Source organism: Ovis canadensis, chromosome 19 (assembly GCF_042477335.2).
Source record: "Ovis canadensis isolate MfBH-ARS-UI-01 breed Bighorn chromosome 19, ARS-UI_OviCan_v2, whole genome shotgun sequence".
NCBI classification, from domain to species: domain Eukaryota; kingdom Metazoa; phylum Chordata; class Mammalia; order Artiodactyla; family Bovidae; genus Ovis; species Ovis canadensis.
In genome coordinates this window covers 58,365,365-58,383,623 of record NC_091263.1, presented here as the reverse complement: position 1 = coordinate 58,383,623, position 18,259 = coordinate 58,365,365, and the positions used below count along the sequence as shown (strand labels likewise).

The 18,259-nt window shown below is 37.7% G+C and overlaps 1 protein-coding gene across 1 annotated transcript in view; it reads right to left on the bottom strand.

Moving 5' to 3' along the window:
* The window catches only part of DNAH12 (dynein axonemal heavy chain 12), a 169,278-nt gene extending 151,245 nt beyond the window's left edge, over positions 1-18,033 (bottom strand). Inside the window, exons 1-4 of the mRNA XM_069560621.1 lie at positions 17,819-18,033; positions 16,966-17,166; positions 8,330-8,411; positions 8,107-8,133 (exon numbers count right to left, since the gene is read on the bottom strand). Coding sequence (XP_069416722.1) covers positions 8,107-8,133; positions 8,330-8,411; positions 16,966-17,135 — 279 coding nt within the window. The 5' untranslated portion in view covers positions 17,136-17,166; positions 17,819-18,033. The remainder of the gene's footprint in view (positions 1-8,106; positions 8,134-8,329; positions 8,412-16,965; positions 17,167-17,818) is intronic.
* Positions 18,034-18,259: the final 226 nt, after the last annotated feature.

Here is an 18,259-nt window from a genome sequence, read left to right as displayed (position 1 = left end):
AAACCTTATGATTTCATTTATATGAGGTATTTAGAGTAGTCAATACGTAAAACAAAAAATAGAATGGTACTTGGCAGGGGCTAGGGGGAGAGGAAATGGGGAGTGTTTAATGAGTGTAGAGTTTCAGTTTTGCAAGATGAAAATATTCTGGAGATTGGTGGCACAACAATGTGAAAATACTTAATACCACTGAACAGTATACTTTAAAATAGTTAAGATGGTAAATTTTATGTTATGTGTGTTTTATTACAATTTTTTAAAGTTTACATAAAAATTAGGGTAAAATACATAGAAAAATTAACAAGAGATATGAACCACAATTTCACAATAAAAATGTTAACAAAAATAGCTCTTAACCATATGAAAAGGTGTTTGATCTTCATAATTAGAGAAAGCAAATTTAAACTACATTGAGATACCATTTGTCACCTTTCAGACTGACAAAAAATAAAAAATATGACCCCTATATTCTGTGGTAAGACTATGGTGAATTAAGCACTCTCACAAGCTACAAGTAGGAACACAAACTGGTACAAACCTTCTTGAGAGAAATTTTGCAGTTTCTAACTAAACTACAGATTGATCCAGAAGTCTCACTTCTAGAAATTGAAAACATACCTCCAACAGTGTGAAAACACACTTACACAAGGTTGTTCATAGCAACAGAACGCTAGAAATATTTGAGAGCGGCTGAATAAATAACACACTGGTGTGTTCTGTGCAGCAATAAAAATGAGTGAGGAAATCAAGTCAGCGCATCTGAAGCCTTAAACGTACACAATGTTAGGTGTCGATTACATCTCAATAAAGCTGGGAGAAAATGTAGATCTCTTTAAATGTATATGGGGGGATTTCTGGGGTGTACTGTGAAGTTAAAATGCAAAAGAATATCGTATGATGCATTTTGTGTAAGATAAAAAGGAAAATAAGAACATTTATCTATTTCTTCATGAAATATTAAACACAGAAAGGATAAACCAGAAATCAACATCATCAGTTATTTTAAAGGGAGTAGGTTGCAACAGAGAGAAAGTACTGGGGGGAGGAACAGGGTAGAAGGATGAAGGATGCGTCTTTGAGTATAGATTTGGATGCAGTTCTGACTTTAAAATATGCTATTGTTTCACACGCTCAAAAACATGAATGAAGAAAATTAGTAAGGACGAGAGGAAAAAGCCAAAATGAAAAAAGAAAGAAACAAACGAACCTAAATGGATTTCAAATTAAAAACATAGCCACATTGAAAGGAATATAGAACTAATCAAACTAATTTTTGAACACAGTATTTTGATATATGCCTTCAAGCTAAGTACATAAAACTATAGACAAATATTGAACTACAGTGAGTAGATTTCTCACATGAGTTAGCAATTTAAAAACTGTTTACCTGCGTTATAGAACTTAGTAAAATAAGTAAATATATTATGGTTCATGAAATTGACGTTTCTGAATGTGAGAAAAGGGAGTAACAAACATGCAAAGAGGGAAGGCTAGAACTCTGTGGTTTCGAATTGGAATAGAAGGCATCAGCATAAACTCAAGGCTTTCAAGATAGACAGATGACAGAGGGAAGGACGGATGGGTAGATAGGTAGATAAATAATTTCCTGGCTCTTTCTGTTGAAGGAACCAAGAACCAACTACATCTCAGTTACATAGTTTACACTGATGCCCCAATTTCTAAATACCATTCTCTACTAAAAAAGATCCAAGAATCCTTGAAAAATGATGATTTCAGGATTAGAACAGGAAAAGTACCCTATAAGGCTGGAACATCTTATTGTGTTGATGGGATAAGCTAAAAAGAACATAAGAGGCAACTTGATGTGCTCCCAGTGGCCAAATTTGGGGCAGCTGAACATCAAAATAGACAACAATAACAACATATTAAATTCAATAGCTAAAATAAGACTCCATAGCCCACACATGCTAAATTGCTTCAGTTGTGTCCAACTCTTTTTGACCCTTTGGACTGTAGCCCACAAGGCTCCTCTATCCATGGAATTCTCCAGGCAAGAATACTGGAGTGGGTAGTCATTCCCTTCTCCAGGAGATCTTCCCAACCCAGGTATTGAACCCACGTCTCTTACATCCCCTGCATTAGCAGGCAGGTTCTTTAGCATTTGCTCCACCTGGGAAACCCATAGCCCATATACTAATATATAAATGAATGAGTGAAGAAAGAAAAAAGACCACGTTCTTCCTTAATACAAAATTCCAACTAAAAAACATACAAAGAATGGTAAGAAAATTACTATCTGGCAACCATCATAGTAATCGTTGTTGCAGGCAAGAATGTTACTATTATGAGAACAAGTGAATATACAGGAGAATACTTTGTACTCTTTTTACAATTTTTTATTAGCCTGAAATTATTTCAAAATTAGAAGTTTTTAAGGAATGGCCTGGTTGGACATTTTTTCATCTAATTTAAAGTATTTTTCAATTAGTTCCTTGCACAAAAATTTTTCTAGAGGGTTATTTTCTATGTCTATTCCACTAATACGCCGCTTGATCTTAAAAGTCTTGTGGTGGTCCCCAATCTCTTATCAGACTGACTCTGTCTAGTTGTGAACCTGATCTTCTCCTCACTCTTTCTCTTTCCTCTTTCCCTAGGTGACTTCACCTAGTCTCATCACCATAAACTGTATATGTTGATGTGTTCTAAATCTTTATCTCTAGAACTCAGTTCTTTCTGAAATACTCAGCATAGCCAAAAGACATCCCTTGATCTCCTAGTTTCTAATCAGGTTAGAAAATAGATCAGAAACTCAGTTTTCTGATCTGAGTCTCAGCCATCTCAATAAACAGCACCAATTACCCCATAATATATATATAAGGAAGAATGTATATTCCAGTTGTAAGCATGCTTACAACTGGAATATACATTCTTCCTTCAGCAAAGAGATGTCTGATTTTTCTAAGTGAAACCACGTGCTTCAAAGTTTCTTTTGGAGACTTCCTACTTTAGGTCCCCACTGTAGTCTCTTCATACTTCTGTCACAATACCTGTTGTATTTAATTGAACATAATTATTTATATTTTTTAATTCAACAAGCATTTATTGAGTATCCACTATTGCCAGGAGAAATATCAATAACCTCAGATATGCAGATAACACCACCCTTATGGCAGAAAGTGAAGAGGAGCTAAAAAGCCTCTTGATGAAAGTGAAAGTGGAGAATGAAAAAGTTGGCTTAAAGCTCAACATTCAGAAAACGAAGATCATGGCATCCGGTCCCATCACTTCATGGGAAATAGATGGGGAAACAGTGGAAACAGTGTCAGACTTTATTTTGGGGGGCTCCAAAATCACTGCAGATGGTGACTGCAGCCATGAAATTAAAAGACGCTTACTCCTTGGAAGAAAAGTTATGACCAACCTAGATAGCATATTCAAAAGCAGAGACATTACTTTGCCAACTAAGGTCCGTCTAGTCAAGGCTATCTATGGTTTTACTTTGCCGACTAAGGTCTGTCTAGTCAAGGCTATGGTTTTTCCTGTGGTCATGTATGGATGTGAGAGTTGGACTGTGAAGAAGGCTGAGCGCCGAAGAATTGATGCTTTTGAACTGTGGTGTTGGAGAAGACTCCTGAGAGTCCCTTGGACTGCAAGGAGATCCAACCAGTCCATTCTGAAGGAGATCAGCCCTGGGATTTCTTTGGAAGGAATGATGCTAAAGCTGAAACTCCAGTACTTTGGCCACCTCATGCGAAGAGTTGACTCATTGGAAAAGACTCTGATGCTGCGAGGGATTGGGGGCAGGAGGAGAAGGGGACGACAGAGGATGAGGTGGCTGGATGGCATCATTGACTCGATGAGACATGAGTCTGAGTGAACTCCGGGAGTTGACGGACAGGGAGGCCTGGCGTGCTGCGATTCATGGTGTCGCAAAGAGTCGGACACGACTGAGTGACTGAACTGAGCTGAACTGAACACAGTTGTTAAAGACACATAGATGTTCAAACAGAAGCAATTCCTAGCCTCAAAACTAGAAAATAGATCACTGTAACACATAAAAAGATCAAGGGGCTACCTAAAACAATGTGCTAAGTAAAATAACAAAAATAAGCAGTGTATTAACATAATAGGAGCAAATAAGAAGCCATCTATCCAAACCCATTGCAATAGGGTAGACTCCCTGGGGATGATAACTGAGCTGAAGTAGATACAGCCGGGTAAAAGGAAGCATGGATGGTGAGAGGATGTGCCAGGCAAAAGCAGTGTGGTGAGAAATGATATATTTCCTCAAGGATGAATAAGCCAGTCCATGTTGGTGAAGCATAAGATACGATAGAGAGAGTGGCAAGAGGAAAGGCAAGAGGCTCGGTAGGAGTCACATTACAGAAAGCTTTGCATGCACGTTAAGATTTAATTCTACAGGTTACAGGAAGCCACTGATGGCTGCTAGAGTCAAGGTAAAAGATGAAGGCCCAATCTAAGGCTAGGGCAAGAAGAGGACTAATTGGAAAAATATTCATAGCATTCAGGGACTAACTATACAGCAGGTGGGCAGTGGGAAAGGGGGAAAAAGAAGTTAAGACACTGGTGCTTCAATCATGAGTGACTGGATAAATAGTGATAATTAGAATAAAGAATAAAGAGGAATAGAAGTCTTATGGAAGAAACTGATAAGTTCATTTTTTTCTGACATGTTGAATTTGAGGTATTTGTGCATCAGAATCTATGAGAGTCATCAAAATATGAAAGGTACTCGAAATAAGAAGAGAATCATCCAGGAAGATTCAAGGAAAACTAGCAAGCCACAGTCAAACAAGGAAGAGAAACCCATGAAGATGACAGGGAAACAACATTTAAAGAAACAGAAAAATAAGTATAAAGGCATTTAAAAGAAATGAATATTCAGCAGTGTCAAAAGTCAGCTAGAATTGTCACTATTTCTTTTTTAGCCATTCTAATGGGTACGTAGTGATTAACTTGCCATAATTTTAATTTACATTTCCCAAATAGTTAATGATATTGAGCATTTGGTGTGCTTATTTGCCATCCATATATCCTCTTTGGTAAAATGTCTATCCATGTCTTTTACTCATTTTCTAACTAGATTATTTTTATACTATTGAGTTTTGAGAGTTCTTAAATATTTTAAGTCCAAATCCTTTGTTGGATATGTGATTTGTCAAAACGTTACTGCAGTATGTAGCATGTTTTTTCATCTTCTTAACAGAGTCTTTCACGTAGAATAGTTTTTAATTTTGATGACATATATTGTTGTTTTAGTCACTAAGTCGCGTTCGACTCTGCAACCTCATGGATTATAGGCCGCCAGGTTCCTCTGTGCATGGAATTCTCCAGGCAAGAATACTGGAGTGGGTTGCCATTTTCTTCTCCATGATGACATATAATTTAGTGGTTTTTCCATGGATTGTGCTATTTAAAATTGAGGTATAATTGATTTACAATATATATTAATTTCAGATGTACAACATAATGATTAAAATTTTTTATAGATTACACTCCATTTAAAGTTTTTATAAAATATTAGCAATATTCCCTGTGTTGTACAATGTATCCTTATAGCTTTTTAATTTTTATTTTATTTATTTTTTTTTTTTAGCTTTTTTATATACAGTAGTTTGTACCTCTTAATCCTCTACCCCTGTCTTGCTCCTCCTCGCTTTCCTCTCCCCACTGGCAGCCACGATTTCGTTCTCTATATCTGTGAGTCTGTTTCTGTTTTGCTATGTTCTTTCGTTTGTTTTTTTAGATTCCACATATAAGTGAAAGTATACAATATTTACCTTTCTCTGCTTGACTCATTTCACTTGGTGATGTAAATGGAAATTTTTCATTCTTTTACATGGCCATCGTAAATAATACTATTGTGAACATTAGAGTGCATTTATCTTTTTAACTTAGTGTTTTTGTTTTCTTAGGATGTATACCCAGAAATGGAATTGCTGGGTCATACGGTAGTTCTATTTTTCAGTTTTTTGAAGAACCACCACAGTTTCCCATAGTGGCCGCACAAATTTATGTTCCCACCAGCAGTGTACAAATGTTCCCTTTTCTCTACATCCTCACCAACATGCGTTGTTTGTGGTCTTTTTAATGACAGCCATTCTGACAGGTATGACGTGATATCTCATTGTGGTTTTCATTTATATTTCTCTGATGAGTGAATGATGAACAAATATTGAGCATGTTATCATGTGCCTATTGGCCATCTGTATGTCTTCTTTGGAAAAATGTCTACTCAGGTCTTCTGCCCATTTTTTAATCAGGTCTTTAAAAATATTTATTTACTTGGTAGCATCAGGTCTTAGCTGTGGCATGTGGGCTTAGTTGCCCCACTGCATGTGGGATCTTAGTTCTCGGCCCAGGGATTGAACTCGTGTTCCCTGCATTGGAAAGCAGATTCTTAACCACTGGACCAGCAGGGAAGTCCCAGGCTGTTTATTTTTTTGATATTGAGTTGTATGAGCTGTTTATATGCATTATCAGTCACATAATTTGCAAATATTTTCTCCCATTCAGTAGGAATGTTTTCATTTTGGTGATGGTTTTGCTGTGCAAAATTTTTAAGTTTAATTAGGACCTATTTGTTTATTTTTGCTTTTGCTTTCTTTGCCTTAAGAGACAGATCCTAAAAAATATTGCTGTTATTTATATTAATGAGTATTCTGCCTATATTATCTTCTAGGAGTTTTACGGTTTCCAGTCTTACATTTAGGTCCTTAATATGAATTATGCTTTTGATGTCATGTCTAAGAATTCTCTGCCTACTCCTAGATATTCTTCTAAAGGTTTTTTTTTAATAGTTTTGCTTTACATTTAAATCTATGATCAATTTTTAGTTAATTTTTGTTCAAGGTGCAAAGTTTAGGCTGAGGTTTGAAAGTTTTTGTTGTTTATTTCTTTCATTGTTTTCTTTTTTAATGAGGTTCCAATTGCTCCACTCCATTTGTTGAAAAGATTATCCTTTTTCCATTGAACTGATTTTTTGCACTTCTATCAGAAACAACTGTTTATAGCTGTGTGGGTCTATTTCTGAGTCATCTATCCTGTTACATTGATAACAAGTATTCAATTATGTAAAAATAAAAGGTTTTAAAAAGTTACCTGGAGGTCTAGGGAGAGAAATATTGGAAAAACATCCTTTTGGTTTGGCAACTAGTGGTCATTAGTGAAATTAGTGATGAAGTGGTGAAGTTCCTAGAAGCCAGGTTGCCAACAGCAGTGGCTTTAAGCATGAATGATTATTTTATACCCAGGTACCTACTTTGGATTGTAAGACACTAAAGGCAAAAACTGTAGATGAAAAAATGAGGATGTTAACCACATACACCCAAAAATAACTTGCCATTCACCCAGCCTCACATTAAATATTTATAAATGTTTTGGAGTTGTTTTTACTAGGGTTCTTACACCTAGTAAAGGGAAAAATCCACAACCAAAGTCTCTAGAAAAGTTGTGAGGCAGAGGGAGGAGAGGAACACTTTAAAAGACAGAAAAACTTGAAATAGCTAAAATGAGGTTCTTCCAAAGATAAGGAGTCGGTAGGAAGACTCTTAGTCCTCTATCCTGAGGGGGAAATGTAAGGGATTTAGAAAGCCTGTAGCCCCATTTGGGAATATGCTTCATATATTTCTCTTTTGTGTAACCAGCTCCATAACTTTCCATATCCTTTACTGCTAAATAAATTTTACATGTTATTATCTTTCTAACAAGCATGTTATTATCTTTCTAACAAGCATGTTGCACTTTGTCACCCATGCACAGTGTCTTTTTTTTTTTCAATTTCTGTTATCTAGCATGTGAGTAGCACACAATAAATTCTAAATAAGCAGTCATCATTACATCAATATCAGCACAATAAAAATGGAAATGCATTTCCTTTATAACTACCACTTTGAATATTTTTTTCTTTGGGATAAGAACAAAAAAAATATTTACAATTAATCCTCAAATAATGAATGCCAACAAGAATGTAACTTGTAAAACCTGCATTGTTCCCTTAGGCAAAGGAAATAATCTGCTTCTAAATTCTTCTCTAGGATGGAATATAGCAGGTGGTCTTAGAAGGAACTACTTTGCAACAGTTTGAACATTTTCAAAACAAGGAATATAAAAAATTCAACTCACTCCTTTCTTTTTAATTTCACTGGTCATCTGTCAAAAGCAAGCAAATAAGATATAATTAAATCAAGAAAGTTTTTAAAGTAATTTTACTATTTTTAATAAAAACATAAAAAATTTTAAATATATGCATTATTCTTTAAAAATACTACTTATATTGACATTGACTTAAAACAATAGTTAAAATAGTATATCATTAACAGTTTTTAAAGAGAAAATATAAACCTACAGTTGGAGGATAATCTGGCTCTGGTGATGAAGATGTTCTTTTACCCAGTGTTCTGTCTAAATTCCTTTTGGCTCCTTCAATTCTGAAATTCACAGTTAGAAAAATGTATGACTCTCTTGAATATAACATTAAGATATATTAAAACATTATTATTTGATTATTTTTTCAATTATACTTGAGATATTCAAGGGTTCTTTATCTTACTTAATTTTCTATAAAAAATAAATCTCAATTACCATCATCAATGAGTCTTTAATTTTCATATTATTCATGTGTAATATAAAAGGAGACTATAAATAATAGCCCATAATTTTCAATTATAACATCACAATTTTTAAGTTAATCTGATATGGGCCCTTATATGTATTATCTCTATTCAAACATCACCTTGTCAGAGATTTCCCTTACCCTTACTAAGTAGCACGTCCTTCACTATCCATCTTCTTTATCCTCACTTTCCTTGCTTCATACTACTTGGCACCACTTGACATATTATGTGTTGTAAACCATTTTATTCATTGCCTTATCCTTGATACCCAGAATAGTATCTGGCACATAATCAGTCAGTTCAGTCCCTCAGTTGTGTCCGACTCTTTGTGATTCCATGGACTGCAGCATGCCAGGCCTCCCTGTCCCATCACCAACTCCCGGAGTTTACTCAAACTCATGTCCATTGAGTTGGTGATGTCATCCAACCATCTCATCCTCTGTCATCCCCTTCTCCCCCTGCCTTCAATCTTTCCCAGCATCAGGATCTTTTCAAATGAGTCAGTTCTTTGCATTAGGTGGTCAAAGTACTGGAGTTTCAGCTTCAGCACCAGTCCTTTCAATGAATAGTCAGGACTGATTTCCTTTAGATTTGACTGGTTGGATCTCCTTGCAGTCCAAGGGACTCTCAAGAGTCTTCTCCAACACCACAGTTCAAAAGCATCAATTCTTCAGCGCTCACATTTCTTCACAGTCCAACTCTCACATTCATACATGACCACTGGAAAAACCATAGCTTTGACTAGACAGACTGTTGTTGGCAAAGTAATGTCTCTGCTTTTGAATATGCTGTCTAGGTTAGTCATAACTTTTCTTCCAAGGAGCAAGCGTCTTTTAATTTCATGGCTGCAATCACCATCTGCAGTGATTTTGGAGCCTAAAAGAATAGTCTGTCACTGTTTTCCCACCTATTTGTCATGAAGCGATGGGACCAGATGCCATGATCTTAGTTTTCTGAATGTTGAGCTTTAAGCCAACTTTTTCACTCTCCTCTTTCAGTTTCATCAGGAGGCTCTTTAGTTCTTCCTTGCTTTCTGCCATAATGGTGGTGTCATCTGCATATCTGAGGTTATTGATATTTCTCCTGGTAATCTTGATTCCAGCTTGTGCTTCATCCAGCCCACTGTTTTTCATGATGTACTCTGCATATGTTAAATAAGCAGGGTGACAATATACAGCCTTGACGTACTCCTTTTCCTATTTGGAACCAGTCTGTTGTTTCATGTCCAGTTCTAACTGTTGCTTCCTGACCTCCATACAGATTCCTCAGGAGGCAGTGTATTCCCATCTCTTGGTATTCCCATCTCTTGAAGAATTTTCCAGTTTGTTGTGATCCACAGAGTCAAAGGCTTTGGTAGAGTCAATAAAGCAGAAATAGATATTTTTCTGGAACTCTCTTGGTTTTTCAATGATTCAGCAGATGTTGGCAATTTGATCTCTGATACCTCTGCTTTTTCTAAATCCAGCTTGAATATCTGGAAGCTCATGGTTCATGTACTGCTGAAGCCTGGCTCGGAGAATTTTGAGCATTACTTTGCTAGCATGTGAGGTGAGTGCAATTGTGCAGTAGTTTGAACATTCTTCGGCATTGCCTTTCTTTTGGATTGGAATGAAAACTGACTTTTCAGTCCGATGGCCACTGCTGAGTTTTCCAAATTTGCTGGTATATTGAGTGCAACACTTTCACAGCATAATCTTTCAGGATTTGAAATAGCTCAACTGGAATTCCATCACCTCCACTAGCTTTGTTCGTAGTGATGCTTTCCAAGGCCCACTTGACTTCGCATTCCAGGATGTCTGGTTCTAAGTGAGTGATCATACCACAGTGATTATCTGGGTCATGAAGATCTCTTTTGTATAGTTCTTCTGTGTAGTCTTACCACCTCTTCTTAATATCTTCCACTTCTGTTAGGTCCCTACCATTTTTGTCCTTCATTGTGCCCATCTTTACATGGAACATTCCTTTTGTATCTCTAATTTTCTTGAAGAGAGTTCTAGTCTTTCCCATTCTACTGTTTTCCTCTATTTCTTTGCACTGATCACTGAGGAAGGCTTTCTTATCTCTCCTTGCTATTCTTTGGAACTCTGCATTCAAATGGGTATATCTTTCCTTTTCTCCTTTGCCTTTTGCTTCTCTTCTTTTCACAGCTATTTGTAAGGCCTCCTCAGACAGCCATTTTGCTTTTTTGCATTTCATTTTCTTGAGGATGATCTTGATCCCTGGCACATAAATAGGTGCTCAATAAACAGTTTTGAATGTAACAATTCATTATCCATAAAATATAACTTCTTTAAATGAAATTATATTATCATATAATCCACTCATCTGTCACCAAATAAATACTTACTGAATGTTTATATATGCGAGATATCCTACTAGGCTTTATTAAAATATTGCAGTGAGAAATTTCAAGGAATTTATAAACTGAAAGGGTGGGAGGATAAGATCAGGATGCCATATAAAAAGTATGGGCAGGGGGGAAGTATGAGACACTGATGGTTCAGAGGAGGGACAAGTTCACTCTACCAGAAGGCATCTATGAGGGCCAGGTGAACAAGTCAGCATTTGCTATTAGCTTGAAATGAAGAGGATCATAGGTGATGCAGTTTTCTTGGGCAGATAGATCTGAACAGACAAAGACCTTAAGAAACAGGGAGACAAGCCATCAATTAAAGGCAAAAACTGAGAATAAGTTGTCCAATCTGCCCAGAAGTTATGGAACAGATGGAGATAAGTTTGCAGAAGCGGATTGGAATATCTAGCTAAGAGTATCAAATAGCAAGCTTTTTAATTTAGTAGACAATGGGGAGTTACTGAGATTTTTTTTTTAAAGCATCGGAACATATTTAGGAAAACAAATTTACCAGTTTATAAAGGCTAAATACACTAGAAGAGAGGGCCAAAGCAGAAAGTATACAAGGAAAAGAAAAGAGACCCAAGAAAGAAGACTGGAGGATGGGCCAAGCATGACAGGAATGATGAAGAACAATTGAAGGAGGCAAAGCAGTCATGGTCAGAGGCAAAAGGAGATCTGGAAACTGAAGGAAAGGATGACCACCAGAACCACATAAGCCCAAACTAGTTAAAGCCATAGACAAATATCTGTTCTGCTCACTGCTCTATCCATACCACTTAGTGTCCATCAAGGTCAATAAATACCTGTAGAACGGATGATCAGAACAGTGAATTCGGGAAAGATTCTGCATGTCTAGTTCAACACCTTATTTGCTGTGTGAATACTCTCAAAAATATCAAACTGTACCCCAGGATGACTGAGGGGAGATGATACTCATCATTTTCTGAGGTAGTCCAACTTATTGCCATATTCTTAGAAACAAATTTCTTATATTGAGCTGTATGCTTTTAACTTCTATACTCTGGAGCTATATATACGAAAAACAAAATCACATTCCTCTTCTGTATTACCCCTCCAAAACTTAGTGATACCTATTCAGTTCCTTTGACCATTCCTGTCAATAAGTTGCCACTTATGACAACTTTATCACATCCTAGGCATTGGCTTCATTGACTATGCTAAAGCCATTAACTGTGTGGATCACAACTAACCGTGGAAAATTCTTAGACATGGGAATACCAGACCACCTTACCTGCCTCCTGAAAAACCTGTATACAGGTCAAGAAGAAACAGTTAGAACCGGACATGGAACAAAGGACTGGGAAAGGAGTTCAAAACTGGGAAAGGAGTACATCAAGGGTGTATATCGTCACCCTAATTATTTAACTTATATACAGAGTATATCACTTGAAATGCCAGGCTGGATAAATCACAAGTTGGAACCAAGACTTCTGGGAGAAATATCAACAACCTCAGATATGCAGATGATACTACTCTTATGGCAGAAAGTGAAGAGGAACTAGTCTTTTGATGAGGGTGAAAGAGGTGAGTGAAAAAGATGGCTTAAAACTCAACACATTAAGAAAACTAATATCATGGCATCCAGTCCCATCACTTCATGGCAAATAGATGGGGAAAAAGTAGAAACGGTGGCAGATTTCATTTTCTTGGGCTCCAAAATCACTGCAGACAGTGACTGCAGCCATGAAATTAAAAGATACTTGCTCCTTGGAAGAAAAGCCATGACAAACCTAGACAGCATATTAAAAAGCAGAGGCATCACTTTGCCGACAGAGGTCTGTATAGTCCAAGCTATGGTTTTTTCAGTGGTCATGTACGGACGTGACAGTTGGACCATAAAGAAGACTGTGTGCTGAAGAACTGATGCTTTCAAATTTGGGGCCTGGAGAAGACTCCTGAGAGTTCCCTGGACAGAAAGGAGATCAAACCAGTCAATCCTAAATGCAATCAACCCTGATTATTCATTGGAAGGGCTAATGCTGAAGCTGAAACTCCAATATTTTGGCCACCTGATGTGAAGAGCCAACTCACTGGAAAAGACTCTGATGCTGGGAAAGATTGAAGGTAAAAGGAGAAGAGGGTGGCAGAGGATGAGATGGTTAGATAGCATCACCGACTCATGAATCTGAGCAAACTCAGAGACAGTGAAGGACAGGGAAGCCTGGCATGCTGCAGTCCATGGGGCTGCAAAAAGTTGGACACAACCTAGCAACTAAGCAACAACAGGCCCTGACTTAAGATCTTTATAAGAGTGGATCTCATTTAACTCTCATAGAAACCCTACAAGACAACCACTATATTCCCATCTTACAGATAGGAAGAATAAGATAAGTAAAGTTACCTGACTTGCCATAAGTAAAGTTACCTGACAGCTTATTACATTGCTAATAAGCTACAGAGATGGAATATGAATTCAGGCCTGTCTGATGCCAGAGTCTATACTCTTCCCCATTAAACAAGTCAGTTCTCTTCAAATTAGGCAGTTTCACGACTTCTCACTCTCCTCATTAGCTATAATGGTTTATCAATGTCCCTCTTAAAATATAAGCCAAGAATTCCAGATGTTGCTTGATCAGTGCAGAATGAAAATTTTTCTCTTCCACATTCTAGACATTCTTCATTTATTAAAACAGTATAAAACTGAATTAGATTTCTTGAGTAGCTTCATTTCCCTGTTGAGTTTTATGAAGCCTGACTAAATTAAATTCCAAAGGCTTTCTCACATGGAGTAGAAAACATACTTGGAATATCCTTCTTCCTATTTTCTTTGTTAATTGTCAAGGCCCAGGCCAGACATCCCTTTATCTGTCACTATCTCCCTGAGCAGCCTTGCTCTCAGTAATCAATACTTTCAAGGACTTTGCCTTATCCTTATCCAGTTGGCACTAGCTACCTTGTACTGTAACAATCCCAAGATAAATATGTTTAACTTCCTTGAGCTCTTTATATATAAATACCACTCTTTAATATAGCAATAATTTTCTGGAGTGTGTTTTCTCATTCTGCTATAATTAATCAATTTTGAAAAAAGAGAAGAATATAAGAAGGAGCCTTTTCACTCCCTGTTTTTCCTTTTTGTGTTAACAATCAAAAGCAGATAAACAAAACTGGATAATTTCAAAGGACCGTGTGAGAGACTACATGTGGTAAAGAAGAGAAAGGTTGGTCTGAATCAAGAGGTAGGCAGTGGCCAAGGAAGAACTGGCTCATCCCTGGAAATCTGGAAAGCTACAGAATAATTTTCTATCTTTGCTCAGTCAAGTGTTCTCAGGACCTGCTCCTAGCAGGGGGTCCAGTTCTGCCCAGGACTCCTTATATCCCACTTTATTCCTAGAACTCTATCTACAGACCTCACCTGATTCTACTGTTCCCCAGGTCCCTGATACTCTAGTGGCACTGATAATTTGTCAGCTCCTAAAACACACTGAAAGCATTCCCATTTCAGGGCTTTCATGCTTGCTATCCCCTTTGCTGGAGTGGTGTTCCCATGTTCATTTAAATGACAAGCTTCTTACTCTTTAAATCTCTAAATATCATGTCCATAGGACTTACCTGCAATGTTCCTAGAAACACTTTCTCTATCCCACTGTTTTATTTCTTCACAGGATCTATCACCATCTAAAGGATTAATATAATCTTTTTATTTTTTATTTTTATTGTGTTTACTATCTGCCTCCTCCTACCAGAATATAAGCTTCTGAAAAGACTACAGTCCTTTATGTTGTATTCTCTATGGTCTTTCTAGTAACAAGCACAGTGTCTGTGAATCAGTAGATACTTAATATCTGTTAAACAGATGTAAGAGAAATATGCATTATAGATAGGGTTAAAGCTGCACAAAAGGGATTAGGATAAGGATTTCCAGAGAAAGTGATTCAAAACCTAAGCCTTGAATAAACAGTATAAGTATTCAGGCAGAAAAATAATCTCCAGTGAATAAAATGTGAGGAAACAACTGTGAAATTCCTTTTTCACTAAATGTAAAAAATATAATATATTCATGGAACTTCAAGTAGTTCAACATGACACTCTTGAGATTATGAAAGGTTCTGGAGCAAGAACAACATGTAACTCCTAAGGAACTCCTTTTTTCTCCAGTCTAAGTCTACTGAAACATTGATCAGAGTCTTAGAAATGAAAGGGGTAAAAAGTACTAACAATATCTATACTACCATTAATATACTTTATACATTTGGATTTAAATATGATTAGAAGATTGACTGACTAATAAAAATGTAATTCTAAAGAAGTTATATGATTAATGGCAGTGGTGGTTTAGTTGCTAAATTGTGTTCAACTTTGGTACCATCGACTGTAGCCCACTCTTGCACCATGGACTGTAACCCACCAGGGTTCTCTGTCCATGGGATTTTCCCGGCAAGAATACTGGAGTGAGTTGCCATGCCCTCCTCCAGGGGATCTTCCAGATCCAGGGATCAAACTCGAGTCTTCTGTGTCTCCTGTGCTGCAGGCGGATTCTTTATCTGTTGAGCCATTGGGGAAGCCCCTAACTTATTTTAACTAGCAACAAAATGATCATAACAATATAATAGAGAGAAAAATGTAGTCAGTTGTGAAAATATGTATAAAGGAGGCAGACCAAAAAGGGAAAGAGAATTCAGAAGGATAAGCAGAAATCCACCAGAGAGAAATTCCCTGTTTTATAGTTCAGTGTTAAGTTCACATCTGACAGGTGAGCTCAACGTCTTTTTCTTATTTATTCCCAGAGTGCAGCAGAGTCAGGTACCTAGGGAATTCCCAGTAAATGATGAATTGAGTGAACCATCCTTATCACAGCCTTTGGTAGCTGGTGCCAACATTATCGGAGAAGACAATGGCACCCCACTCCAGTACTCTTGCCTGGAAAACCCCATGGGCAGAGGAGCCTGGTAGGCCGCAGTCCATGGGGTTGCTACAAGTCGGACACGACTGAGCGACTTCCCTTTCACTTTTCACTTTCACCCATTGGAGAAAGAAATGGCAACCCACTCCAGTGTTCTTGCCTGGAGAATCCCAGGGACGGGGGAGCCTGGTGGGCTGCCGTCTATGGGGTCACACAGAGTCGGACACGACTGAAGCGACTTAGCAGCAGCAGCAGCCTACATTATCTGTGTTTTTTTTGTTAATTTGTTTTTTGTCTGCGCTGGGTCTTCATTGCCATGCCCAGGCTTTCTCTAGCTGTGGTACGTGCGCTTCTCATTGTGGTGGCTTCTCTTGTTAAAGAGAAGAGCTCGTGGGCTTCAGCAGTTTTGGTGAGTGGGCTTAGTACTTGTGGCACACAGGCCTAGTTGCCCTGCAACATGGGAAATCTTCCCAGACTAGGAATCAAACCCATATCCCCTGCATTGGCAGGCGAATTCTCAACTACTGGAAGACCAGGGGAGTCCCTAAATTAGTTTTAATTTCCACTAAATTGGAGGGTAAAGGGCAGGATGTTAGACTCTATTTTCTTCTGTATAGAAAAAAATTTTAAGTACAAGTAGTTTCAACATTTCTTACTAAGTGTTTGCTCAAGGGCAATGCTATTTGTAGAGGCCCAGTTACTTGCTTTTACTTTCAGGAACCAGTATGGTTATCATATATCATGAGGAGGAATAGTGTGGTGTTCAAAGTATGTGAACTCTAGGACTAGACTGTCTGGATCCAAATCCAAGTTGTGAGACCTTCGGGCAAGTTACTTCTCTGCACCTCGGTTCACTCATCTACAAATAGCAGTAACAAGAGTACCCATCTTATAGGGCTGTTTGAGAAGTATATGTAAAACAATAAAAAACAATGCTTAGAATAAACACTGTAAGCACTGTACAACATTTATTCTCACTACTATTACTTTTTCAATTGTTTTCCTAATTGAATTTGAAGATGGTATTTTGCTCATGAACAACAAAAATAGTTAAGACGTTTTATGAGTGTGCAAACACAGATTATTTCACTCAAATTCCAAACAAGGATTATTTATGCTTGTATGCTAGTAGCTAATATGCTACTTACACTAACTGATTAATTGTCTTCTGCTGCTCCTTGGATCTTCTGTAACTCAGCAACTTACTTTGTGCTGGTGTGTCAACACCTATGTCTTCAGGGGGATGAACAATGGGAGGTAACTTCAAGTTCAGAGCCTCTTTTTCTGCTGCAATGGCAGCTTTGTTTGGATCTGACATCTTCGTCCCCTAAAGATTAAAATACTCTGTACTGTGACGAGAAAAAGTCCATAAAGCCATTATTGTAAAAGCTAGTCTCAATATATTTATAACATATCTTACATATCAATATCAAAAGTTCTAGTTCTCTTCATATCTTCCTCCCAAGAATGGCAGTTGAGATAAATGGATAGGGATTCCTGTTAGAGTCCTACCATTCACTGCTGTAAAGAAATGAAGCTGTCCCTTGCCTGTGAGTGAGGGCTTCCTCATGGATGAAATTATGGAACTGGATTAGATGCTCTCTAAATACCCTTACAGTTCTGAAATTTTGAGTTCAAATTTTCCCTCAGATGCAAATCACAGTAACACAATCCAGCTGTCGAGGTATAATCCCTTTCCCCCAAAAGCTGATACTTTGCATCGTTAATATTTTTAAACATCCGTATTTTATCTTAGCTTTTCCACCTTCCTAGAAAGCAACACTATCATCAAGCAAAACATAGGCATACTAAATCCCTAAGACATCTGAAATGTCATATAAGTGCTGAACAATGAACTGTGATAGCAACTGCATTTGCCGCGGGTGCCCACAAAACTCGGGGAATCCTGCCTCGAAAAAGAGACGATTTGGGCGGGTATCCAATTCAAAATCTCCTGCCCTGGGAGAGAGGTGAAGAGAAAAGTTGAGGACAGAAAAGTACCTGTCTGATTGCTTTCACTTCTTTCCTGGTGCTCGGATAAGAGGGAAACGTTCAGAGAACTTCTCCAGTGGTGAAAGGAAAAAAGAAAACGATGGGTGAAACGTCCGGAACCCCACAGGTTGCTGCCCAGCTGGGCGGTCGCCGCGTAGAAACAAAGTTGTCGCCATGGAAACTGTCGCGGCCGCAACCAGTTGCCTGGAGAGGCAGTTGCTGAGCTGCGACAGATTAGGATTATCATAACAATAATATTCATTACTCGAGTAAATGGAGGGTGGGTGAATGAGATTTTTTACTTACCTGCCTTCCCTTGGAAGGGGCGGTGGAACTGCTGGAAACAGATCCATGTAAAACACTCACTGTCAAGGGGGATCAAGTCTTCAAGTGTCCCCTAGCTACTTCCCTGTAAATATTATAACTAATCAAGAATTTATCTTGTTTCTC